This window comes from Mobula hypostoma, chromosome 9, assembly GCF_963921235.1.
Source record: "Mobula hypostoma chromosome 9, sMobHyp1.1, whole genome shotgun sequence".
Classification (NCBI taxonomy): Eukaryota; Metazoa; Chordata; class Chondrichthyes; order Myliobatiformes; family Myliobatidae; genus Mobula; species Mobula hypostoma.
In genome coordinates this window covers 95585676-95612511 of record NC_086105.1, presented here as the reverse complement: position 1 = coordinate 95612511, position 26836 = coordinate 95585676, and the positions used below count along the sequence as shown (strand labels likewise).

The 26836-nt window shown below is 42.4% G+C and overlaps 2 protein-coding genes across 2 annotated transcripts in view; one reads left to right on the top strand and one right to left on the bottom strand.

Moving 5' to 3' along the window:
• LOC134352263 (serine/threonine-protein kinase/endoribonuclease IRE1-like) overlaps window positions 1–9082 on the top strand; it is a 93739-nt gene extending 84657 nt beyond the window's left edge. The window contains exons 18-22 of the mRNA XM_063059554.1: window positions 1115–1262; window positions 3504–3631; window positions 6318–6441; window positions 6532–6599; window positions 6890–9082. Coding sequence (XP_062915624.1) covers window positions 1115–1262; window positions 3504–3631; window positions 6318–6441; window positions 6532–6599; window positions 6890–7102 — 681 coding nt within the window. The 3' untranslated portion in view covers window positions 7103–9082. The remainder of the gene's footprint in view (window positions 1–1114; window positions 1263–3503; window positions 3632–6317; window positions 6442–6531; window positions 6600–6889) is intronic.
• Window positions 9083–9720: 638 nt separating this feature from the next.
• plk1 (polo-like kinase 1 (Drosophila)) lies at window positions 9721–26043 on the bottom strand. Its single transcript, XM_063058714.1, has 11 exons — window positions 25484–26043; window positions 24697–24865; window positions 23687–23831; window positions 23414–23507; window positions 22632–22851; window positions 17690–17741; window positions 16425–16525; window positions 14939–15016; window positions 12323–12477; window positions 11028–11210; window positions 9721–10493 (listed from the first exon to the last, which is right to left on the bottom strand). The coding sequence occupies exons 1-11, from the start codon at window positions 25829–25831 to the stop codon at window positions 10290–10292; spliced, it is 1749 nt and encodes a 582-aa protein (XP_062914784.1). The 5' UTR covers window positions 25832–26043; the 3' UTR covers window positions 9721–10289.
• Between the last annotated feature and the right edge of the window lie 793 nt (window positions 26044–26836).

The following is a 26836-nucleotide window of genomic DNA, read 5'->3' as shown; positions in this document are numbered from 1 at the left end:
ACATAGCCTCAAGATTCAGGGGGGAGGGAATAAATTTAGGGTGGAGATGAGGAGAAACTGCTTTTCCCAAAGAGTGGTGAATCTGTGGAATTCTCTGCCCAATGAAGCAATGGAGGCTACCTTAGTAAATATATTTAAATCAAGGTTGGATAGATTTTTGCATCATAGGGAAAATACGTAAGGGTTATAGGGAAAACACAGGTAGGTGGAGGTGAGCCCATGGTCAGATCAGCCATGATCTTATTGAATGGTGGAGCAGGCTTAACAAGCCAGATGTCCTCCCCATACTCCTATTTCTTATGTTCTTATGTTATTATCAGAATACAGGACAGGAACAACAACAGACGTCAGGATTCAGGACAGGGACACACAGCAGACGTCAGGATTCAGGATAAGGACACACAGCAGGCATCAGGATTCAGGATAAGGACACACATCAGACATCAGGATTCAGGAAAAGGTCACACAACAGACATCAGAGTTCCAGACAAGGACACAGTTATTACCCTTCAACCATCAGGCTCTTGTATCAGAGGGGTTAACTTCACTTGCCCCTTCACTGAACTGTTTCCACAATCTATGGACTCACTTTCAAGGACTCTTCATCTCATGTTCTCGATGTTTATTGTTTATATGTTTATTATTATTGTTCTTAGTTTTTTTTCTTTTGTGTTTGCAGTTTGGTGTCTTTTGTACATTGCATTTTTGTCCCTCCTGTTAGATGTGGTCTTTCATTGATTCTATCCCGTTTCTTGAAGTTATTGTATATGCCTACAAGAAAACAAATATTAGGGTGACATATATGTACTTTGATAATAAATTTACTTTGAACTTTAAACTTTGAGCACACTGACATTAGGATTCAGGATAAGGGCATACAACAGACATAGGATTAAGGACAATTAAGCAAGGCTGAGAGATTTGAGAAATGAGCAGGGCTAATGACAAGAATGGGTTTCAGTGACTGAAAGTGGACATGCAGAGTTTATCAGTGATGTTTGATGAAGGTGGTACAAGCAGAATAATTACTTTACAATAAGAGGAATCAATGTAATTAAGATGGGCTGTTTGTTCATTATGTATTGGTGTATGATGCTGCTATTTTTCCCAACAGACGTATGCAATCGACATTTTCTCAGCTGGCTGTGTCTTTTACTACGTTGTTTCTGAAGGAAAACATCCATTTGGAGAATCATTCAGGCGACAGAGTAATATCTCATTAGGGCGGTACACATTAGAACATTTTGAACAAGAGATACATGGTAAAAAAATGAATTTTTGTTTTTAAGTTTTGATAATTATAGCCTGGAATTTACACCCAGCCATTGTCAGCACAAAATAGTAGGTTCTGGCCAGACTGCCAAAAGCAACAGAGCTCTACACTTTTGGATCTGTTATTAGTTAATTAGCTATTTCTCTGAGTTACTGCCAACAACAAACCCAATGAAAAATCTATAGAATCTTGCCAGGAGCCTAACTGCAGACACTAAAATTATTGTTTCAACGCTATCCAGATAGGTTTGTAATAGAGTTGTAAGACGGTGAAGCAACTGTAGGAACGCTTATTTGTTCTTAGAATGAAACTGCTGCGCAGGGTTGTTAATATAGTAGGAACCTTCATAACTACACAAATAGTCCTGTGGTTTTAATCACCTTCTAATTGAACAACGCTGAGATGGCATCTGTTGCAATGTAAAAATGCCAAATATCGATGTCTCTAATTTTATTCTAATTACGGAGTTATAGGGGAGTAATAATGAGGGGCTTCACTAATCTAATATGGATTAAAGTAACAAAAAATGGGCAGAGGAGAAAGAATTTCTTATGTGTGCTTAGCAGGACTTTCTCTATCAATACATTTCCAGCCCAGTGAAGAAGGAAGAATGGCTGAATTTGTTTCTGCAGAATGAAGTGGATTGTGTGAAGCAGCTGTCAGTGGGATAACGTTTAAGGTCAAGTGACCCTGGTACCATAAAATATAGATTAACTTTGGTAAATGACATTAATGTAGAAGACCTGGAACAGTTATAATTTCAGAGGGTTAAAATGGATTTGACCATTGTAAATTGAAATTAAGACTGGTAAATTAAACTGTAATCAATCAGTGGAGATCCTTTGGAGACAATTTAGGTATAGCCTAGGTATATGCCACTAGACTGGAAAATAGAGCAATCAGAACTGGAGTTCCCCAGGAATAAAAGGGAACAGAGATTAAGATGAAGCTAAAACAAGATAGGTATATAATGTACAAGTATTACAAGGAGAATGGAGTCAATGAGAGATCAAAAATATATGCATAGCGAGACATGAACACATGGCATTGGTCCTGAATTAATGCTTCATATCTGTCTTTACAAGTTACTGCCAAAGTTACAATAAAATAGGGAAAGATTAAAATACTGGATAGGCTAAAATTTATATGAAGGAGATACTGAAAAGGCAGGTGTGATTAAGGTAGATGAGATGTATCCTATCATGGACATAATGTTCCAGTTCTGAAGATTAGATCATTGCCAGTGTTGCAGCACTAATTATAAAAGATCCAATGATAAACTCAGCAACTACAGGCCAAACAGTTTATTAACTTTGGTCTGGGGATCCTGCTAGGAAGTATAAACAGGAACAAAGGTGGAATGGTGCATCCAATTCTGGTCACTGCACTAAAAGGATCTGTAAAGGTCTAGAAAGGATGTAGAAGAGAATAAATAGAATGGGATTATTGTGGTAAAACAAACAAGATTGTGGGGTGATCATTGAGAATGAATAAAGAGAAACTCTTTCCATTGGACACAGATTTAAGTTGATTGGCAAAAGAACAAGAATGGGGTATTCAACAATGAGTAGACAGTAGGAGTAATCATTGCTTTTAAAGGGGAATTCAGTGGAAAATCACAAGGCTACAAAGAAAGGTCTGGGGAAAACAACCAGTTGGGTTGGTCTTGCTGAGACCTAGCATGAACGCAATAAACAAATAGTCTGTTTCTGTGATACAATATTTATGTGATCCTTATATGTTCAGAAATGCCTTAAGTGACAGTCTTTGATACTTAATCCCCAAATATATTCGCATCAAACTTCCTACTCCCTCTCGCAAACTCTGGTGTGTTTGTGAAAGTGTGAATCCTCAGCACACTTCGTTTGTTGCGTTGCAACCAAGTGATCATAAGAAAGTGTGCTGTGAGCTTTTACAATGCAAAAATAAAGATTATTGCAGAGATTATGTTTAAACTATCCAGTAATCTGATGAGTCAACTGGGACTTGTAATTCCCAGCCAGCAGGGCATCAGATTAAACCTCAATTATTTTATTTCAAAGGGGGTATCCATTAACCCGAGGCACCTGCTCTCACTGTAGGTGTCTCCCTTAACTGTTCACCATCTTCTATTAGAATGTGCTTATACAAATCAGGGTAAGAAGATTAGGTTTTTCAGTGGTGCTCTCATAGTCCAATAGCTAAAATTAGTTTAAAATGAAGGAGTTATATTGTTCTAACTTTCTTTCAGAGAATATTGTGGGTAAACACCTAATCGAACAAATGATCAGTGACAATCCACAGCAACGACCCTCTACTCAGTGTGTCCTGAAACACCCCTTTTTCTGGACTAAAGAAAAGCAGCTTCAGTTCTTTCAGGTAAATTTCACTCAGGGAAAACTCAGCCAGATCAATGTGGTGCATATGGAAAGTGAAAATAAAGTTTATTTTCTACATTTCGTACATTGCCTAGGCACGTTATTGCATAGTAGCATAATAGATCAAAACCAGCAGATCAGCTCATCATCTTTTACTTTTAATAAAAAGGATATTTAGGAACACTTCCCTCAAGCAGAGCCTGCTGTTTGGCTTCAGGATTAACCATGGATAATTTGTTCTAACTAAGTGTAGCTGCAAAGGAAGGGAGTTGGGGATGGCACTCATATTATTGATCAGTGCATCGTTCAGTGGTGAACAGAATGAATGAGAAGTGCTGAATGGTGTTGAGCTTCATGAGAGTCAGTAGCACTGTTCTCATCCAGACTGCAAAGGGAGTCAGTGGATGTTGCTACTTGGATTTTCAGAAGGCTTTTGACAACGTGCCCCACATGAGGCGGTTTAAAAAGATATGAACCCAAGGTATTACAGGAAAGGTATGGGCATGGATGGAAGATTGGCCAACTGGCAGGAAGTAAAGAGGGGAATAAAGTGGGCCTTTCCTGGTTGGCTCTCGGAGACGAGTGGTGTTCTGCAGGGGTCAGTGTTGGGACCACTTCTTTTCACGTTGTATGTTAATGATTTGGATGGTGGAAGTAATAGCTTTGTGGCCAAGTTTGTGGATGAGATGAAGATAGGTAGAAGAGCAGGTAGTGTTAATGAAGCAGGGAGTCTGCAGGACTTCCAACAAATTAGAAGAATGGGCAAAGAAGTGGCAGATAAATATAGTGTAGGGAAGTATATAGTCATGTACTTAGGTAGAATAATTAAAGGTGTAGACTATTTTCTAAACTGGGAGAAAGTTCAAAAATCAGCGGTGCAAGGGACTTGGAAGTCCTTGTGCAGGATTCCCTCAAGGTTAACTTACTGGTTGAGATGGTGGTAAGGAAAGCAAATGCAATGTTAACAGTCATTTCAAGAGGACTAGAATATAAAAGCAGGGATGTAATGTTAGGCATTGGTCAGACTGTACTTGGAGTGTCGTGAGCGGTCCAGAGGTGGTTCACGAGAATGATCCAGGAATTAACTCTTGAGAGTCGGTAGCTCCAGGTTGAGTCGGTGGTGAAGAAGGCGAATGCAATGTTGGCATTCATTTCTAGAGGAATTGTGTATAGGAGCAGGGATGTGATGTTGAGGCTCTATAAGGCCTCACTTGGAGTACTGTGGGCAGTTTTGGTCTCCTTATTTATGAAAGGATGTGCTGACGTTGGAGAGGGTACAGAGAAAATTCACTAGAATGATTCCGGGAGTGAGAGGGTTAACATGTGAGGAACATTTGTCTGCTCTTGGACTGTATTCCTTGGAGTTTAGAAGAATGAGGGGGGACCTCATAGAAATATTTCGAATGTTGAAAGGCATGGACAGAGTGGATGTGGCAAAGTTGTCCCCCATGATGGGGGAGTCTAGTACGAGAGGGCATGACTTAAGGATTGAAGGGTGCCCATTCAGAACAGAGATGCAAAGAAATTTTTTTAGCCAGAGGGTGGTGAATCTGTGGAATTTGTTGCCACAGGCAGCAGTGGAGGCCAAGTCATTGGGTGTATTTAAGACAGAGATTGATAGGTATCTGAGTAGTCAGGGCATCAAAGGTTATGATGAGAAGGCGGGGGAGTGGGACTAAATGGGAGAATGGATCAGCTCATGATAAAATGGCAGAGCAGACTCAATAGGCCGAATGGCCGACTTCTGCTCCTTTGTCTTATGGTCTTAAAGGAGAAAGTACGAGGACCATTTGATGGCTCTGGGCCTGTACTCACTTGAGTTTAGAAGAAACATCGAATATTGAAAGGCGTAGATACAATGAATGTGGAGAAGATGTTTCCTATAACTGGGGAGTCTAGACTAGAGGGCATAGCTTCAGAATAGAGGAATGTCTGTTTAGAACGGAGAAGAGGAGGAATATCTTTAGCCAGAGGGTGGTAAATCTGTGGAGTTCATTGCCACATCTGTGGAGGCAGAGTTATTGGGTATATTTAAAGCAGAGGTTGATAGGTTCTTGATTAGTCAGTGTGTCAAAGGTTATGGGGAAAGGCAGGAGAATGGGGTTAAGGGGGATAACAGATCAGCCATGATGGAATGGAGGAGCAGGCTCAATGGGCCAAACAGCCTGATTCTGTTCCTAGGTCTTACAGAATTCCATTATGTTGCTTACATATGCCTTGTTTAGAGTGGCAGTATACATTAGAGATCAAAAGGCAAGTTACTTGCTGCAGGATTCCCAGTCTCTTGCCGTGCTCGATCCAATTGAGTTTCTGTTCAGAGGTTAGGCTTCAGCAAAGGTAATGTCATTGAGTTGCTGGAGAAGGTCAATTCCTATCACTTCTGTGATGCAAATATTACTTGCCACTTTTCAGTCATGTCCCAATGTTGTCAAGTCTTGCTGCATGAATAAATAAATTGTTTCATTTGTCAAGGAGTTACAAATAGAACAGAATTAAACTTTGTGCAATCATCAGCAAACATTCCCAGTACCCTGCTGATGAGGTCTGACTGCATCATGAGTTCATGGTTTCATATTTAGTGCTTATACTATGCTTAAATTTCTTTAGCCACAGCCCGAAACACTCCTGAAATGTGTAAAATAACTTTTCGATAATTTAGATACTAAAATGCTGTTTTATTGTATTAGGATGTGAGTGATCGGATAGAAAAGGAACCATTGGAAGGGCAAATCATTTGTAGGTTGGAGTCCGGTGGAAGAACAGTGGTAAGAACAAACTGGAGGATGCATATCTCCATTCCCTTACAGACAGGTGAGGAACTGCAAGATTGTGGACAATGTTTAATATTATTAATGTACTAAATGTAGAAAAGTCCTAGTGATTTCTTTTCTTCTTCCCAAGACTTGAGAAAATTTCGGACATACAAAGGAAACTCTGTGCGTGATCTTCTCCGAGCCATGAGAAATAAGGTAAGGAACAAGTTGTCCATTGTTACCCTCATCAAGACCTCATGCATCTGTAATCCAAAGTTATCGGGGTATGTGAAAGCGTTAGAGAAGATGACATGGGTAGATTTAAAGCTTTAGAAGTTGGGAAGAATTGCAATGAGATAGAGACACCTAAGTTGAGGGGTCTTTGCTCTGCCTACTTGATGCTTGTACCTTAATATTAATGGGAACTTCTAAAGCATTCCGTAGTGCAGTCATGATTCACAAAAAAAGATTTGAAAATTGTTTTTGTAATAAATATGACTCCACAGAAACATCACTACCACGAACTACCACTGGAGGTACAAGAGACACTGGGAGAGATACCAGACCAGTTTGTGCAGTACTTCACATCCAGATTCCCAAAACTGCTGCTGCATACGTATGAAGCAATGCAGGTATGCAGCCATGAAAGGCTCTTTCACTTGTATTACCATCAGGAAGTTGGAGACTTGAATATCAAATGTGCCAAACTGGAAACATAGCAAGCAAGCTTCAGTCAGTACACGTATGCTTGTGGTAATACATGGAACTGAAGGACGTGTTCTTCAGGCTGAAGTGCTTCACATAGAATAGAGCGAGCAAGATGATATTTTTGGAGGACAAAGAGGTCTGATGACCTGTTCACAATCATAAACCGTCCACCAATGGATTGTCTCACTAACTCTACACTGAAAACAATTTATCAGGAAGATTAGATGGGATAAAAATTGTGAATGTGATCATAAGATTGTCAAGTGGACTGTCCAGCAAGGAGGTGGAGCAGAACAACACAGAAGGAAGAGCCAGTCTGTAGCACTATTCCATCTTCTAATCATCAGACCAAAGCTAGAGAGTTGCTTTACAGAAGAGTGAACTGTGTGCTGGAGCCATAAACACAGGAAACTGAACAGGTGAAAAATGGAAAATGTTCCGTTCTACAGATGAAGTTTGTGCCATACCAACACCACTGACTGATGCCACACGTAATAGTTATAACACTGGCTAATGTTTACTGTATAGTATTAGTGTAAAATGACCTTATATGTGACAAAATAATTTTTATTTGGATTATGTTTTAGGTTAAATACTTTTAAAAATGTATTTTTATATCCAGATTAGTTTTTTCTTCCTTACAAGGTTAATGTGTACTGATCACCGATATCCTTTTGCAATGCTTTAATTTCCTTCTTATGCAACTGTTAATAGCTGAGTTACTTTGAAAAAGGAGTCAGTGAATAGAAATGGAAACCACAGGGCTGAGCTCTTCACCAATCAGATAATGGAACCAAGCATTTGGGTTGTAACTGACCAATTGCAGCCTAGTTTTCTGAAAGATATTTTTATGGCTCACCCTGAATTATGTTGTGGATTTGAAATTAATGCTGCATAAATTGGAGTGGGCATTCTTGTGCTCAAAGTCAGGTGGCAGCCAGAACTTGATTACTTTACTCTTGGAACAGGCATGATGCATTTGATTTGTGATATGCTGCATGGTGTTAGAGATAGGATAATCTTAATATTTTTACAATGAAAATCAAACTGCCAAAGATTTGGGAATGGGTGAAAAATTGGTTACTGTAACTTTAAGGAATAGATACAATAAGAGATAGTGGTTTATAAAGACTTTTCTGCTGTGCAGTATTGGACTAGGCTATGATTGTTTCCAAACTGAATAAAATGTTTATTTAATGTGTTTTCTGACAACTTGAGCTATTTGTGACTATTCTCCAACAGCATTTCTGGGGTAGTGCATTTCCTTAAAAAAAAAGGAAGGGAAGGGGGAGAAGAACAGGAATAGTTGTGATTTTCTCTCCTTGATATTGCAGTCGTACCATAAATACCAAAGTTTATTTGCAGTTACATCCTTTAACCCAGTATTAAACCAAGCATGCATCACCTTCAATCTAGTTAATCTATTTGCTAGAATTAAACATTAACTTGTAAGACTATTTTATTTCCAGCCTTTAAAATTTCCCATAAAAGTAGAACAGGGATTTCCTACACAACACACTGGAGGAACTCAGCAGGTCGGGCAGCATCCGTGGAAACGATCAGTTAACATTTGGGGCCGAGACCATTTGTCAGGACTCAGTGTGTTGCTTTGACCCCAGCATCTGCAGAGTATTTTGTGTTTACAGGGATTTCCTAGGCTCTTAGCACAGAGGCTTCATTTACATTTAAATAGGGGGTAGAGGTAGATGCACTGCAGCTTAGCATAGTTCAAAGGTTGGAACAAATGAAAATTTTCCAGCTGCTCACTGGCTCGCAAAACCCAATGGAACATCACACAATCCAAGGACTCCATTAACATTAATTGAATGGGACAGAATGAAGAGTAGACAGTTATTAAATAGAGAAAAATTGCACTTGCTGTTTGGTCAATAGAAGTTACAGGGCTTTCTTTCAAATCTCTTACTAGCTCTTCCTTCAGTTAGTCCTGACGAAGGGTCTCGGCCCAAAACCTCAACTGTACCTCTTCCTAGAGATGCTGCCTGGCCTGCTGCGTTCACCAGCAACTTTGATGTGTGGGGCTTTCTTCCTGTTGCTTTCCCTTTTTAGTCAGGAAAGTCCACATGCTATTTTGTATTAAGGGTAAAAACAACAGGAATTTTAAAAAACTCTAAACCATGCACACTGGATATTTAAATATAGGATACACCACACAAGACCAGAACTTACGTATAACCTCCATCCTTCAGTAGCCACTAAACAATGGACCTTGTAGTTGATTCTGATTCTGCATACTGAAAATGATGCTCAGCCATCTTGGGCACCCACGCCAACTTGGTTCCACTCAGGCAACCACTCTTCTCAGGCCCTTGACTGAAATATGCTATCATCCTTGTAGAGTATATGCATCACCTTTTGTTGCTCTGTGGCGTCAAGAATGCCAAAAATTGAGAATCCTCAATTTCACATCCTTAAATGATAGCATGCCATTCATTCCGTATTCCCCCATCAGGATCTCACTATCTACCCAAACACCCTCAATCACAATATTTCAATGGGATCAGTAGTTAACAACTCTACTAAAATTTACATTTTATTCTACCAAACCTTCAAAAATATTTTTGACAGCAGGTACTAAGAACAGACCTTTATTTCATAAAATGTTACATAAATCTTAGGTACAATGTTCTCCCACTGAACAGATGTGATAAAATGTTCTGAAAGCTTTGCAAAGTTTATCCAACTGTCTGAATTTCTACAATAGAAATAGATGGAATTAAAGTCATAATTATGATGTGCTTATTTTAATGTTAAATAAATTTAAATAAGGCACAGCATCAACTTTCCAGCTAATATACTCAGAAAGCCAAGTTTCATCTTGGGCCAAGGGGATGGACAAGAGAGGGAGCAGAAGACAAAAGTAGCAAAGATGTAAACAGCTGCCCAGGAAGTAGTGGAACCTGGGATTGCAAAGTGCTTCAACATTTTGCCTCAAACAGCTGGGGAACACCTGCACAAAGGAGTGAAAGCAGCAAGTATGATACAGCTTATAATTTACATGATCCCATCTGCCTGAAGTCATTACACATAATGAGAGGTCATACTTTTTCCCTTCAACTCTAGTATACATTGCTTGCTCTGACAATTCACAAGTGTCTTAATACAAAAATCAAGCCTCACAAGGTGTATTTACAAAGTTCACTCCCCAAATCAAGAATGGGTCCAGTTCAGAAGTTGTATTCATGCTGTGGGTTTGACTCTTGATCCCACAGCTGTAGTAAGCAGCTTTTCCACCATGGTGCGTGCATAACGTATTCGACTTGCCAGTTCCTTGCTACAGCCATGCTCTTCAATCATGCTGAGCTTGAATGTACGGAACTCCCGCTTTTCATCAATGTATGTCACTGCGTTCATCAGTGGGCACAGGATAATCTTGGTGTGGTCCTGAAAGAGAAAAGAAATTACAGTACTGGACTAGCTTTGTGTTTGGTTACTGAAGAGCAGCTAGCACCACAGCAACAAAAATAAAATAATAATAATTAGAATCTGCAGATGCTAGAAATTTTGAATACAGTGCTGAGGAACTTAGTGAATCAGGCAACATCTATGAAGAACAAACAGCCAACGTTTCAGGCAAAATCCTTCATCAGGATGGGAAAGGAAGAAGCCAGAGCAAAGCGAAAGTACGGGAAAGAGTACAACTTGGCAGGTAATAGGTGAAAAGCCAGGTGAGGGGTGGGTGGGGCAGGGAGATGATGAATTAAGAAGCTGGGAGGTGACTTTGAAATACAAACGTAGGTGGCCCTCAGAGTAATCCCACCTTTTGTGGCAAATAAATCCATTTACAAAGCCTGATGTACTTGGCAAACAGGTCCAAACTGCCCTGGGGTTCAGGACCCATGAGAAGTGGGAATGCTTAGGGTAATTATGTTGGACAGATAATCCTCTAAGTAGCCCCAAAATTAAATGGCTACTTACCTGGAAGAAGTTGATCTGAACAGTCCCATTGCTGAGATGGAAGACAATTGCACTGCGTGTCCTAAACCAAATCCTCAGAAACGGTAGCCTTGCTAACTCATCACCTTCCCTAGGGGTGATGTTCGCTCCTGCCTTCAGCAAGTGCTCACTCATGTAGTTACGAAAATATTTCAATAGAGTTGCCTGTTTGTGTAGAAAAAGAATTCCATTAATGACCTTTCCTACCATTCCTTCCCAGTTACTATGGGGGGGGGGGAGAAGAGAGAGAAAGCAGTGGTCTAGCTCAACTATTATCCCCATGAAACATCCTAAACTTTGTAGTAAGCAAGAGCAAGCACAACCACCCGTTGACTCCATCATAACCAGGTTCATTCCCTTTAAATAAAAAGGGAAATACAATTTTGCAGGGATTAGCTTCCCCAGATTATTTGCCATGATTAAATATTATCCAATACAATCATTTTATTACATTGTGGTGAGTGGAAGGATTTGTATGCCATATACCCAACTGAATAGTCATATCAGGTGGGCCATTCTACTCCCCACGAAGGAATTTATTTATTTAATTTAGAGGTACAGCAAGGTTAACGGGACCTTGGGACCCAACGAGCCTGTGCTACTCATTCAGACCCATGTGACCAATTAACCATGCCATTGGAATGTGGGAGGAAACAACCCATGCGGTCACAGGGAGGACATACAAACTCCTTACAGACTGCAGTGGAGTTAAGCGTGGCTCACCGGTGTCGTAATAGTGTTACATAAGTTGCTAAGCTGCCCAATCATGCAGCCATTCAAAGCAGGTTCAGGACCTGACCTGGTTGGGACCACATTGATTAAACTGAGGGAGTCACCTTTCTCATTTAACCTTATATCTCACGTCTTGGGAAGTAAAAATCCAAGTAAAATAACTGCATCCTACCTTCTCTCCCTATACCCATTAACAGTTGGTCTGTATGCAAACTACAAAATGATTGGAGGTCAGCCCAGTACTCTTCCAGGGACCAAATCCTACCTCATCATGCAATACTCAAATATTCTCCAGGTTAGAAACATCTGGACCAAGAACTGCTGGGTGTTGAATCTATTGAACCAGAGCACTGACCTCCGTGTGTAAGGACAGGAGTGAAGTTCAAACTTTCAGCTATTGCAATGTCACAGGGCCAAAGGCTTATTTCCCTTCACTATGAAATTAACAGCCCTCCAGTAAGTTTCAATGCCTCACTAACAGTTCTGATCAAATCATAGGGCCTCAAGTCAAACAACGAATTTATTAAAAATTCTGTGGCACTTACTTTTTTGCTTAGGCTGGGAGGATAAGATCGAAAGTTCAGGTAAGTCTCAGTCATGTTGCGATCAATATATTGCAGACTCTCGCCATCATTGTACATTATTAAACGTGTGGAATCATTGAAAAGGACACCGACACTGTTGTCACACAACTGATAACCTAGAAATGTAGCAGTGTGATGCAGGTAGATTAGTGACATATACAAAATTAGAAGTACTCTGTTGGCTGTAACCAAAAACCAAAGAAAAACACTTAACCAATGTAGCAAAGAGCAAGTAGTAACATGGTTTAGGTGTAGCAGATTTGAACTGTGATCTTAAACAGGTGAATTAATAGCTCTACGTTATACAGAGTCACAGTATTTTAAGATTAGGTTTATTTGTCACATGTACATCAAAATATTTGGTGAAATGTGTCAGTTGCATCAAATCTGCAAGGGTTGCACTGGGGACAGCCCACAAGTGTCAACATGCTTCCAGCACTAACACAGCATGCCCACAATTTACTAACCCTAACACTTGATTTGCAGGTCATTCCCCATGGATAATTAATCTTCACAGGATTTGTTCAATCTATCCACCAGATTCAAATCGAAGGACCCAGACACTCAGGCTATTAAATCTGAACAAAGACTACGTCTCCAGAAGTTAGCCTATACCCAATTCTGAAGTAACTGTTAAACTATTGAAGTCAAGCCTCAAATTATATCAAAAGATATAGGAGCAGAATTAGGCCATTTGTCCCACTGAATTGACTCCACCATTTGGCCAGGGCTGATTTATCTTCTGTCTCAACCCCAACTTCATCCAGATATGGCCAAATTCCACTTAGATTAACTCAAGTCTAGGCAGAATCCATGTTACATAGAAACATAGAAAATAGGTGCAGGAATAGGCCATTCGGCCCTTCGAGCCTGCACCGCCATTTATTATGATCATGGCTGATCATCCAACTCAGAACCCCGCCCCAGCCTTCCCTCCATACCCCCTGACCCCTGTAGCCACAAGGGCCATATCTAACTCCCTCTTAAACATAGCCAATGAACTGGCCTCAACAGTTTGCTGTGGCAGAGAATTCCACAGATTCACCACTCTCTGTGTGAAGAAGTTTTTCCTAATCTCGGTCCTAAAAGGCTTCCCCTCTATCCTCAAACTGTGACCCCTCGTTCTGGACTTCCCCAACATCGGGAACAATCTTCCTGCATCGAGCCTGTCCAATCCCTTTAGGATCTTATACATTTCAATCAGATCCCCCCTCAATCTTCTAAATTCCAACGAGTACAAGCCCAGTTCATCCAGTCTTTCTTCATATGAAAGTCCTGCCATCCCAGGAATCAATCTGGTGAACCTTCTTTGTACTCCCTCTATGGCAAAGATATCTTTCCTCAGATTAGGGGACCAAAACTGCACACAATACTCCAGGTGTAGTCTCACCAAGGCCTTGTACAACTGCAATAGTACCTCCCTGCTCCTGTACTCGAATCCTCTCGCTATAAATCCAGCATACCATTCGCCTTTTTCACCGCCTGCTGTACCTGCATGCCCACTTTCAATGACTGGTGTATAATGACACCCAGGTCTTGTTGCACCTCCCCTTTTCCTAATCGGCCACCATTCAGATAATAATCTGTTTTCCTATTTTTGCCACCAAAGTGGATAACTTCACATTTATCCACATTAAATTGCATCTGCCATGAGTTTGCCCACTCACCCAACCTATCCAAGTCACCCTGCATCCTCTTAGCATCCTCCTCACTGCTAACACTGCCGCCCAGCTTCGTGTCATCCGCAAACTTGGAGATGCTGCATTTACTTCCCTCATCCAAGTCATTAATATATATTGTAAACAACTGGGGTCCCAGCACTGAGCCTTGCGGTACCCCACTAGTCACCGCCTGCCATTCTGAAAAGGTCCCGTTTATTCCCACTCTTTGCTTCCTGTCTGCTAACCAATTCTCCACCCACACCAATACCTTACCCCCAATACCGTGTGCTTTAAGTTTGCACACTAATCTCCTGTGTGGGACCTTGTCAAAAGCCTTTTGAAAATCCAAATATACCACATCCACTGGTTCTCCCCTATCCACCCTACTAGTTACATCCTCAAAAAATTCTATGAGATTCGTCAGACATGATTTTCCTTTCACAAATCCATGCTGACTTTGTCCGATCATTTCTCCGCTTTCCAAATGTGCTGTTATCACATCCTTGATAACTGACTCCAGCAGTTTCCCCACCACCGACGTTAGGCTAACCAGTCTATAATTCCCCGGTTTCTCTCTCCCTCCTTTTTTAAAAATTGGGGTTACATTAGCCACCCTCCAATCCTCAGGAACTAGTCCAGAATCTAACGAGTTTTGAAAAATTATCACTAATGCATCCACTATTTCTTGGGCTACTTCCTTAAGCACTCGAGGATGCAGACCATCTGGCCCTGGGGATTTATCTGCCTTCAATCCCTTCAATTTACCTAACACCACTTCCCTACTAACATGTATTTCACATGTTGCATTATTTACTTCAACTTGGATTGGATGTAATCCAATGTTCAGGCACAACCAGCCATATTATTAAGATGCCACGCAGTCTGAAAGTTACTTGAAAGTGCTGCTTGTACTTACCCAAGCCATATTTATCAGAATAGTCTACCCATTTGCTGATCCAAAATATTGGTATACAGGCTGGGTCTTCAGCCTCCTCTGCCAGGAAAGTGAATAAGTGAACCTTTCATTAGTACATTGGTGGTTACCAATTTTGAACAAACTAGAATTTGATTAAATTTAGCTACTAGATTTTTAGCAACTTCTTTCTCCCCACCACCCACGAAAGAAAAAAATATGAAGTCTTCTTGGCTGAACAGAAGTGTTGGAATTTTGTAGCTGTTATGAAATGATAGCATGCTATATGGTTAAGAGAAATGTCAGTATCCCACCAGCAATAAATGGGATTCCAAGTGGATCTAACCAACCTTGCAGTCTTCTGAGGCAGTTACCAAGAAAGTTGGTGAAGGCAAGGAAGTGGATGCTGTCCCGCATGGGAGTTTGCTCAAGAGGTTCAATTGCTTGGCGTTCAAGATGAGGTAGTAAATTGGATAAGACATTGGCTTTGTGTGAGAGGCCTGGGTGGGAGTAGGCAGTTGCCTCTCTGACTTGAGTCCTGTCGGGATGCATTCTGCATCTGTTGTTTGTCATCTATAGTCAATGGTCTGGATGATAATGTGGTTAACTGGATCAGCAAATTTGCAGATAACATTAAGTGTGGTGGACAGCAAGGAAGATTATCAAAGGTTATAGCCAGATCTGGACCAGCTGAAAAAAATGCAGATGGAACTTAATACAGAGGAGTGTGAGGTGTGCACTTTGTGAGGACCAACTAGGGTAGGTCTTACACAGTGAATGGTAGGGCACTGAAGAGTGCGATATCTGGGAAATCAGATCCATAATTCATTGGAAGTGGCATTACAGGTAGATAAGGTGGTAAGGAAAGCTTTTGGCACACTGGGCTTCATAAATCAAAATATTGAGTATAGGAGTTGGGATGTTATGTTGAAGTTGTAAAAGGCATTGGTGAGGCCCATTTTGGAGTATTGTGTGCCTTTTTGCCCACCTACCTCCAGGAAAGACGCAAATAAGATTGAAGGAGTGCAGAGAGAAATTACGAGGATTTTTCCAGGACTCGAGTTATAGGGAAAAGTTGATAGGTTCGGACTTTATTCCCTAGAACATCGAAGACAGAAGCATACAAAATTGAGGGGTATAGATAGGGTAAGTAGAAGCAAGCTTTTCCCACTGAGGTTGGGACTGCAGTTAGAGGTTATGGGTAAAGGGGATCATGGGGGGAGAAACGTCTTCACTCAGAGGGTGGTGAGAGTGTGGTTTGACCTGCCAGCATAAGTGATGGATGTGACTGTGATTTTGATTTCAGCGCAAGTTGCTTGGATAGGTATTTGGATGGGAGGGTTATGGAGGGCTATAGTCCATGTACCAGTTGACAGGACAAGGTAGTAAATAGTTCTGCATGGACAAGATAGGCCAAAAGGTTTGCTCCTGTACTGTAGTTTTCTATGGCTCTAATAGGCGGAAGGGACAGCTCAAACAACTTGCATACCTTGTCTGATCACATCTTTATCAGCTGGTCTTGCTGCCACTACACTACACAACTGCTGCAAGAGGTCTGAGAGGTAGAAGTCATTGCACTCGCCCACTTCCCTGTGGAAAACAATAATTAAGTATGTCACAAATACTCAAATTTGCACAATAACCAGGAGGAATAATCCTGCAAGTTAAAGGAAACAAGGCACAAGTACAATTTGTAACTCCAACCATTTGTAAGGAAACAGTTAATTGTGGCATGCTGAAATAAAATGGAAGTCTGAAGACAAAATGGTGTCAGCTTTGAATATTGGGATATCTGGATATGGGCACCAGTGCACATCTCTGAAATGAGATAAAGAATAATGTTTTCCTCCTTACAGACCTGACGTCTTTGTTTTCCAAAGTTGTGAGTCTGGGCTGAAGGTCGCAAGAGATAAGGGGAGGCAGCTGGTACCACCAAGGGATGGAAAATTACTGGGGTGATAATTAGGTTATGCTTTGAAGAAATCTTAAGGAGCACTTTCTTTGTGCAGGGGGAACGTTTTGTATTAGGCTAGGTCACGACTAATGCTAGCGCTATGAATTGGAGAAGATAAGGAAAAGTATATCGAGAGAGGAGGCTGCATGAAAGTTGGGTGGCATTCTGTTCAGCTCATTTAGTGGATGATATATTATTTCATTTTCTGTAATGATACTACTGTAGACATTTGATTTTCTCTATTTCATTTGTGCTAGTTCTAATAAAGTGTTTTGTGGCCTTCAACGTGTGTGCAGTGCCTCCCTTTGTTTACAAATTCATATGCAAATGCTCTGAGCTGAATTAGGAAAGAACAGCGAATTTTAATATGAATTTTGAAGATCTATGACATGACAGCAGTTTTTAATTTGTAAAAATCACTCGATTACTTAATACATTTCCTTCCATCATTTTAATACTTTAATACAGTTATAATAGTTCTAAATGACATAACATTTCCAAAACCACAGCATCTGGGATATAGCTATGATTTCAAATAATTCTGCAATTCTGTTAGTACTGCAACAAATCACCTCCCAAAGTCAATATCTGAACTACAGCAAAAGCACAGTCATCCAGAAGATTAAAGAGATCTGGAAACAGCCATTAACTTTTTCCAATGCTCGACGTCATTGGGAAACTATTCAGTGTCAAACACAACAGGACGAAATATTTTTTTTTAAATGTAGATTGTATCAGGGGTTCCACTCATTGAGCAGTATCAAGAGTGACTTGGCGTCAATGGTATAGAAAATATTTACCTGGCCACCCTGTTATCTTCAGACTTCTCTGGTTTGTCTCCAGCTGGAACATCTAGTGGATTAATAGATCAATTATTCAAAAATGACTCAGTTATCTCGGTCAGTGGGGAGGGTAGCAGGAGCAGTGGGGTGATTAGCAGTCTCATTCAGTTTGGAAATGCACTGCTGCCAAATAACAACCCCCCCCCCCCCGCCCTACCAGTTTAGAACGAGCAAATTTACAATACATCTTCAGCTAGATCCAGATTTAATGATCGCCAAGAACTTCAAATAAACAGTTGGTACACACTTTTTGCAAATGGCCTTAGAGCCCACCTGCAAGAGTAATCACTAAAACCCAAATCAAAGATCCAGATGGCTTAAGGTTGCTCAGTACCATCAAGGCCAGCAAAAATGCATTCCTTTCCTCCAAGTTCCAGTGTCAAGAGGTCTCAAGTTACATTGGGATGAAGAATTAATTCTCATTCATCTGCAGAAAGGGAATGAAGGGGAACTTGTTCTAAGGTGTAGCTACAGGAAACCATGATCTAAACTTGTAGAACAGTATTTCTCATGCTGTCTTTGACCTCTGCACCCCCCCCCCAATACAAACTCACTGAAAACTGCATTGGTACCTTATATGTTTCATCTTTGCTGCAAACTTTCACATGGACCATCTCAGTCACTGCTCATCTTGGTTCAAAGGCTAAGTTAGCTAGCAATGCTACCAGATTCTTACCACCATGTAAACTGCACTTCCTCCCAACCCATTTCCCCACAGGCAGTGCTTCAAGATGTATTCCTTTGCCTTTAAAAACAGTTCCCCACCCACAACAAATCCCATGGTTGACTCTCCAACTTGCCATTTCCTTTAATTCTGGTCTTACCCCTCCCAAAGTTTAGAATTTTCCTTATCCTTCCATTCACCTACCTCTACATTTAACTATTCTCCCTGCTTGTTTCAGACTTTATTCTTTTTCAGTTACTCTGCAGGGGTTATTTCCTGAAACCAAGATCCATTATCCCCATCTCAACAAAGCCCATTCCTCTTCAGTTTCCAATGCAACCATTCATTTCTCCCCCCTTCCTGCCAATGAAATGATCCATTCAGATGAAGCAGAAGTTACTTGCACCTCTTACAATTCAGTCTAATGTGTTCACTGCTCATGTAGCCATCTCCACACCAGAGAATCTGAACACAGGACAGGCAACTGCTTTGCAAAGCACCTCCAACCAGTGCACAAGGGTGAAACCAGAGATTAAAATCACCAGTTCTCTACCCTTTTGTTCTACCTGGCTGCACCACTGTTTGGAACTGAGAAACCACTGCAAAGGATTGCAAAAAAGCTACTGAGGGTTGCAAACTCAGCTCACTCCATCATGAGCACTAAGCATCCACAGCATGGAGGATAGCTTTAGAAGGTGATGCCCCAACAAGGCAGTATCCGTCATCAAGGACCCAATCATCCAGGACACGCCCTCTTCAGTGTTATCATTGTGCCTGAAGACCAACATTTTAGAAACAGGTTTTCTCCTCCATCATTAGGTTGAATTCAATTTTATATTTATTATTGTAATTTATAGTTTTTTAAAAATTATGTATATTGCACTGTACTACTGCCACAAAACAATCAATTTCACAATGGATGCCCGTGATATTAAACCTGATTCTGATTCTATTGTTTACAAACCCTAATCTTAGATTGGCTTAGAAACAGAAATTTGAGGCCAACAGCAGCTGATTCTCCCTCTATGCAGGATTTTCCAGAAACTACCCATTTCAATTTGGCTTCCTATTCTGCCATGTTGGTTCATGACCTGTGCTATTGTCATTAGGTCACCATTAGGCTAGAGGACCAACATCTCACTCTGACCGAGTAACCTCCAACCTCATGGCATGAACATAGATTTCCAGCTTCTAGCAATTTCTCCCGTTACTCTTTCCTCACCTGCCCATCGCCTCCCTATGGCTCCTCCTCATTCCCTTTCTCCATAGTCTGTCCTTTCCCTTCAGATTCCTTCTTTTGCCCTTTACCTCTTCCTCCTATCATCTCCTAGCTTGTTACTTCATTCCCCCACCCAGCTGCCCCCTCAACTGGTCTCACCGATCACCTGCCAGCTTGTACTCCTTCTCCTCCTCCCCTCTACCTTCCTATTCTGGTTTGTTCCCCCTTCCTTTTCAGTCCTGACAAAGCGTCTCTGCGGAAAACATTGACTATATATTCCCTCCGTAGATGCTGTCTGACCTATTGAATTCTGTGTTGCTCAAGATTTCTAGCATCTGTAGAATTTCTTTTGTTTAGACCCCAGTTGTTCCGTCCACAGATGCTGTCTGAGCTGCTGGATATTTTCAACAATTGTGGTGATCTGCATTTCAATTCCAGTATTGTTCTTCTCCATCTGTTATTATTTGTCTATATGGGCTTCAAACAATTCCATAAGTATTCACAACATCAACTGCTCATGTCAGTCTCTCATGATCTCCTGTTTATACGCATGGAACTGAGGAAAGAGGATTGAACCACAGACATCACAGCCAGGAAAGCATACCAGTGCCTCTACTTCCTCAAGAGGCTGAAGAAATTTGGCATGGCCCCTTGGATCATTTTCTTTAAGAAAAAATGTAGCACAGCTTGCTATGGCAACTGCTCTGCCCACGACTGCTAGAACCTGCAGATTTGTGGACACAGCTCGACACATCACAGAAATCAGACCTTCATGGCCTGTCTGCAATTCTAATTTCCCCAGTAAAGCCAAGACAATAAAAACCCTGGATATTCTCCTCTCTTCTCTCCCCACCTTCTCCCCACATTAGGCAGAAAGTGTACCACCAGGTTCAAGGACAAGTTCCACCCCACTGTCAATACTGGACTGAGTGTGTTATATTTGAATGCAGCACAAGAAATAAAATGGATGATACGATTAGTAGGCAGAGGGACCGGTGTGGCCCTGTGTACAAGAGATAATATTAAATCATTAGAAAGGGATGACATAAGATCGGAAGGTGGAGAGGTCTATATGGGTTGAGTTAAGCAATGACAAGGGTAAATGGCAGTTGTATATAGACCTCCAAACACCAGCTGGGATGTGGATTATAAATTACAGCAGAAGATAGAAGAGGCATGTCAGAAGGGCAACGTCATGATAATCTTTGGGGATTTTAACATGAAAGTGGATTGGGAAAACCAGGCTGGTACTGGATCGAAAGGAAATTTGTAGAATGTCCAAGGGATGGGTTTTCAGAACAGCATGTTGTTGACCCACTAGGGGTTTGGATGTGCTGGACTGGGTGTTGTGTAATATGATCGAATTCACTTTGAAATTTGAGAAGGAGAAACTAAATTCCAAATGTGTTGGTATTTCAGTGGAATAAAGGAAATTACAAGGGCATGAGAGGGGAACTGGCCAAGGTTGACTGGAAAGGGACACTAGCAGGAAGGACAGCAGAGCAGCACTGGCTGTAGTTCCTGCAAAAAAATGAGGGAAGTGCAAGAAAGATGTACTCCAAATAAGAAATTTTCAAATGGAAGAAAGGATATACTGACAATGGAGAGGGTTCAGAGAAGATTCCAGTACCATACAAGAAATGTCTAACTGCTCTTGGGCTGTATTCCCAGGAGTTCAGGAGAATGAGGGGGGAAATCGCATAGAAACATTCAGAATGTTAAAAGGCCTGAACAGATTAGATATAGCAAAGTTATTTCCCATGGTAGGGGAGTCTAGGATAACTGAGCCCCACTTCAGGTTTGAAGGACGTCCATTTAGAACAGAGATACAGAGAAATTACTTTCGTCAGAGTGGTACATCTGTGGAATTCATTGCCATGAGCGGCTGTGGAGGCCAAATCATTGGGTGTATTAAAGGCAGAGATGGATAGGTTCTCGATTAGCCAGGGCATCAAAGGGTATGGGGAGAAGGCAGGGAGTGAGGATGACTGGAAGGATTGGATCGGCCCATAATGGAATGGCAGAGCAGACTCAATGGGCCAAATGGCCTCTGCTCCTGCATCTTATGGTCTTGTAGTTAAAAGACTATTGAAGAGAGCCAAGTATGAAAAAAATTCACTCAACCTCAATTTACCTTATGTCCTTGCAGCTGACCAGCTGAACTTACTCTAATTGCAACACTTTATTCTGCATTTCATAATTTTTTTTTCTTGTAATGTGCTTCTAATGAAATGATCTGCAAAGTAGTTCCTCTGTACCTCAGTACGTGACAATAATGAACTAATTTACCACACTTTAGCTCCATTTCTAATTCTGCAACAAAAAAAAATTGTACCCTTTCCCCACTCTGATCAAATGTTTCTCCACACACGTGCTGTCTTACTGAGCATTTAGTTTCATTTTTGATTTCCAAATACAATTATTTTGCCTGCTGGTTAGTAGTAACATACTACTGTTTGCAAGTACCTCAGTGTACAAAATAAGCTAACTTGATAAATGGTTATAAAAATCTCACTAAAGATTCAAGCACAAGAAACCCAAACAAACCCTCAAAAAATTAAGGATGGTCTGCTCTTCCAGACATTAACCTTTCAGACAAGAGATCTAAAAGATCCCATGTTTGCCAGAAAAAGCAGATGTTCTATACCTGTACTATATTTGTTCCTCAGTCAATATTGCCTCTTGTAGAAACTTAAATACAAATTGGATTCTGCACTTCCAATGAACTATGAAAGTAGTCAATGACTTTGCAATGGTTTGGGGCAATGTAAAAGATTGCATGGAGCATTAGGAACAAAAATAGAGATGTATTGTGCAAAGAAACTAAGGTGCAGCCATTGTGATCCAAATACACCATATCACCATGCACACAGCACTGCAGCATTTTCATCGAGGGAGAATGCAGCAGGATCGTTGTACCCAGTCACACTTAAACTGCTATTTGAAGTGGATGCAGATTTTAATTCACACAACCAAATAGCCAGAGCCCCAAATAGCCATCATGCAGTAACTGATACCTTTGTTGAGTTCAGCAAGTGGTCTTCTCATGCTAGAATCAATTCCACCAGGGGCCAGGGAAAACCTGGGAGCCATGGTTAAGCAGGTGGTAGGCAATCGGACAGGCAAGTAGCCAGATGTAAAGAACTCATCGTTCAGCAGTTCATGGATATTTGGCCGTGCACTCGGATCTGATCGTAGCATCTTCTGAATCAGGTTTGCAGCCACGGGGTTGACGTGCTGAAAAACAGGTAATTGTTACATGAAATGTTGTTAAACTTACAGTAGAAGGAATGGACCCACACTCAGGTCATCCTACTCAAACCAAATCCCTTTCATTCCCTTTTAGCAATTAATTTCTTCAAATAAACCATCGCTCTTGCTTCGGGCACGTCACGACAGCAAGTTACATAATTTAAGAGCGTTGGATAACAACATCTAAAATTCCCTAATGAAGTTATTGTTGACCAATTATAATTATGGATTGCCTTACAAGAGAAAGCACCTCCACTTCCACCCTATTAGATCCTTAGAAAGATAAGGAATGGTCTACTTTCTCAAGATTTCAGATACTTTCTTCCTGTTTAGTTTTAAAAAAAAAACACTCAATGAAAGACAGTACAACTGGTCAATAAATGTACAAAACTGATCTTCATCAACTGTCTGAAGTAGACCTAGTTCCTGTCAGTCACCAGGTATTCTTCCCCAGCCCCCAAGGACGTCAAACATTAGAAACGGTCATAGCGTAGTGTCTGATGTTTCCAGAACAACCTAGGATAGGAGCATATTGCCACGTGCTCACCTTGGGAATATTATACTCATTTCTCTTTATCCTCATGTACGTCTCCTTAAGGCAGGAAGTTTCAAATGGAGGTTTTCCAACAAGTAGCGTATACCTGCAAGAGATAAGCTGCAATTAAAAGCTTGCTTAACCAGGATAGAAAATACAGTATTATTAAATAGTCATCAGGGTTTCCCAAAGTGAGGTCCATAGACTCTTGCCTAATCCATTGTACTGTATATAACAGGTTGGGACCTTTGTAAACGGATTCAGACAGCAGAAGACAATACTCACATAATGCAGCCCAGAGACCAAACATCAACTTCAAAACTGTGCCCTTTCTTGCCAATCACCTCGGGGGCAATGTAGTTGGGAGTTCCACACAATGTCTTTTTACGCTCTCCTTCATACTGAACTGTAGTGGCCAGGCCAAAGTCACCTTCAAATTAAAAAAACCCTAGGTCGGTGAATGTTCTGCAAAATGGTATACAATACCGATCAAACAAGACTGAAATACATAGAGAGTCACTGCAACTCTGTACCATAATCTCCTCCATGTTGGGTGAATGAGTGACTGGAAAATAAGGACAATTAACAATTGCCCTCTCAGTGGTTGCACTAGACTAGTTCAGAATGAAACCAGTACAGCTCCAATTCCCAATTCAGACCAATGATAATGGGTGAGGAGTACACATTTGCTTTAGAAGAACATATAAGACTAATTAAATGGTACCACGTCAAAGCCTAAATAACTTCAGTGTGGTCATATTAATGCAGACAGTACTCGACAATAATCTGGGATGGTAAAGACCTGCACAGGAGCTGATTCACAGGAAACCAGATGGCGTGCCCCCCTAACACACCTGACAAACAGAGAATCAATACAATACATCCCATCGCTTCTCTTCTCTTGGGAGAACTTTGTTTCAAAGCTCTAGGCTTTCAGACAGTCATTACTCATACCGTTTACCCCCCCCCCCCCCGCATTACGTACGGTTTACTGCTCAAGAGGTGTAAGGAAAAAAAACACGCGATCTGAGCAATGAATTTATATTGCATCCTATGCAACCCAGGTAGCCTTCAACCTAACAGGTTAGCAACAGCGACGGTCACCACTGGACTTGTGAACTAACCTTAACCCCAGAGGTTATTGTACGATCCCATTTAGTATCAACTATCTGGATATTTAAATAGGGGAACGTGCTGCGATTCCGCAAGCACGGAAATACAGCTTGAAACATTAACCGACGTTTTACAGGTAGCATTCAGTTAACTACGGCAGGTTAACTCGGTTGATGCTTTACCTATCTTCACTTCCATGTCGTCATTGAGGAAGAGGTTACCCAGTTTGAGATCCCGATGGATAACATGGTTGTTGTGCAGATACTGGGTGCCCAGAATGGTCTGCCTCAGGTAATACCGAGCCTCGGGTTCGGTCACGGCTTTCCGCCTCTTGTGTAACTCCAGCAGAGACTGCCAAGAGAGAAGGCAGGTTATGGCCACACACACACAAAAACAAGGCAGCGGCTGGATATGGAGGCGGACTGACAGCCCCGATGCGATCCGCGCTATGGAGGAGGAGGAGGCGGCGCTGAAGGGCTCCGTGGCCCCGCCCGCTGTGGGAGGAGCGGTCCCGGGGCGCAGCCAACCCGCAGCGAAAGGCCACGCTTTTTAAATATCAACTGCTCCCTTTAAAAGTGGCTGCCAGCGGGGAGGGAGGCCCGGAAACCCGGGGCTGGAGCCCAGCCCGGAGGAAAGGCAGGCGGTGGAAACTGGTCGGGGGGCGCACGTACCCCCTCCGTGTGCGCCCGGGAGGGGCCGGGGGCCGTGGGCCGTGGGTCGTGCCGCTCCGTGCAAACGGGTTCGGTTCCCCGGACTCCCTCACAGCGGCCGTTCCAAGGTGCAAATAGGTGGGAGGACCCAGTGCACCACCTCCCCACCTCCCACCCACACCCCTCTGCACAATAGAAACCGGCCACGCACACAGCCCTACCCCAGGGCCTTGCCAACTCCCTCCCGGCCCCCGAGGGCGAGGCCCGTGTCCCAGTGCACCCCGATTGCCGGTGTCCACCAGCCGATCCCCGAACTCACCCGCCGCCTGCACAGCTCCAGCACCACGTAGACGAAGTTATCGTCCTCGAAGAAGCCGTGGAAGGCCACCACGTTGCTGTGCTGGAGGCTCTTGTGGATGGAGATCTCCATGGACATCTTCTCCCGCTGGTGCGGCTTCATCAGCAGCGTCTTGGGCACGATCTTGCCGGCGAACACCTCGCCGCTCTCCATGTCCGAAATCTCGTAGCACTTGGCGAAGCCGCCCTTGCCCAGGAAGCGGCCTCGGGTGTACCGCTTCATGGTCTTGGGGTTGACCAGGATGTCGGGGATGTCGGCCGGGGCGGCGGCTGGCGCCTTGGCCGCCGGTTTGCCGGGCACCGTGGTCATGCTGAGAACAGGGACCGTGTGGGGAGGAGGAATTCCTGTGAGGACGGGGGCTGCGGCGCCGAGCTTGGGTCGGTGGGTCGGACGAGCGCTGCTCCGCGACCTGAGGCTCAGCTCCGCTTCGCTGTCTGACCCCGCCTCGCGGGCTCCGATTCAAATCGGCCGTTAGCGAGCGCAGCGTCGCTTCCCATTGGCTGCGCCGCTTTTAAATAGAACCTCCCGGAGCCGCACGACACGCTGGGAGCCGGCCGTTTAAATGCGCCCAGGCGGCTGCCTAGCGACGCTCCTTCTGATTGACGGGCGCCGCTGGCCAATCCTCGGCGACGGGGGGGGGAGGGGGTTGAAAAAGGCTGGGGGGGAAGTGGGGTTCTGTATGGGGCAATGGTGTCATCTATCTGCACGTTCCCACAGACTGCCTTAACACTACCTAATGTATGATCCATATGGCCCTAGAAAAAGTAGAGTCTTTTATTCCTTTTACATTATTATAAATAAATAAATATGAAAAACATGTTATAAGAGTACCAGGCCATTTGGTCCACGATGTCCAAAGTTCAAAGTACTTATATGTTACCAAGATTCATTTATTTGCAGGCATTCACAGCAGAACAAAGAAATACAATAAAAAAACAAATTGTGAATAAATAAATGATAAATAAACATGAGTTGTAGAGTGCCTGAAAGCAGGTCCGTTGGCTGTGAAATGAAAACAACAGGAATTCTGCAGATGCTGGAAATTCAAGCAACACACATCAAAGTTGCTGGTGAATGCAGCAGGCCAGGCAGCATCTGTAGGAAGGGGTGCAGTCGACGTTTCAGGCTGAGACCCTTCGTCAGGACTAACTGAAGGAAGAGTGAGTAAGGGATTTGAAAGTAGGAGGGGGAGGGGGAGATCCAAAATGATAGGAGAAGACAGGAGGGGGAGGGATGGAGCCAAGAGCTGGACAGGTGATAGGCAAAAGGGGATACGAGAGGATCATGGGACAGGAGGTCTGGGAAAAAGACAAG

Coding starts and splice junctions, on each gene's coding strand:
- plk1 (XM_063058714.1), bottom strand. CDS start 25,831: ATGACCACGGTGCCCGGCAAACCGGCGGCCAAGGCGCCAGCCGCCGCC. Junction 22,852..23,413: donor ATGAGTATAATATTCCCAAG/GTGAGCACGTGG, acceptor CCTGTTTTTCAG/CACGTCAACCCCGTGGCTGC. Junction 12,478..14,938: donor TTCTGATAAATATGGCTTGG/GTAAGTACAAGC, acceptor CTACATTTCTAG/GTTATCAGTTGTGTGACAAC.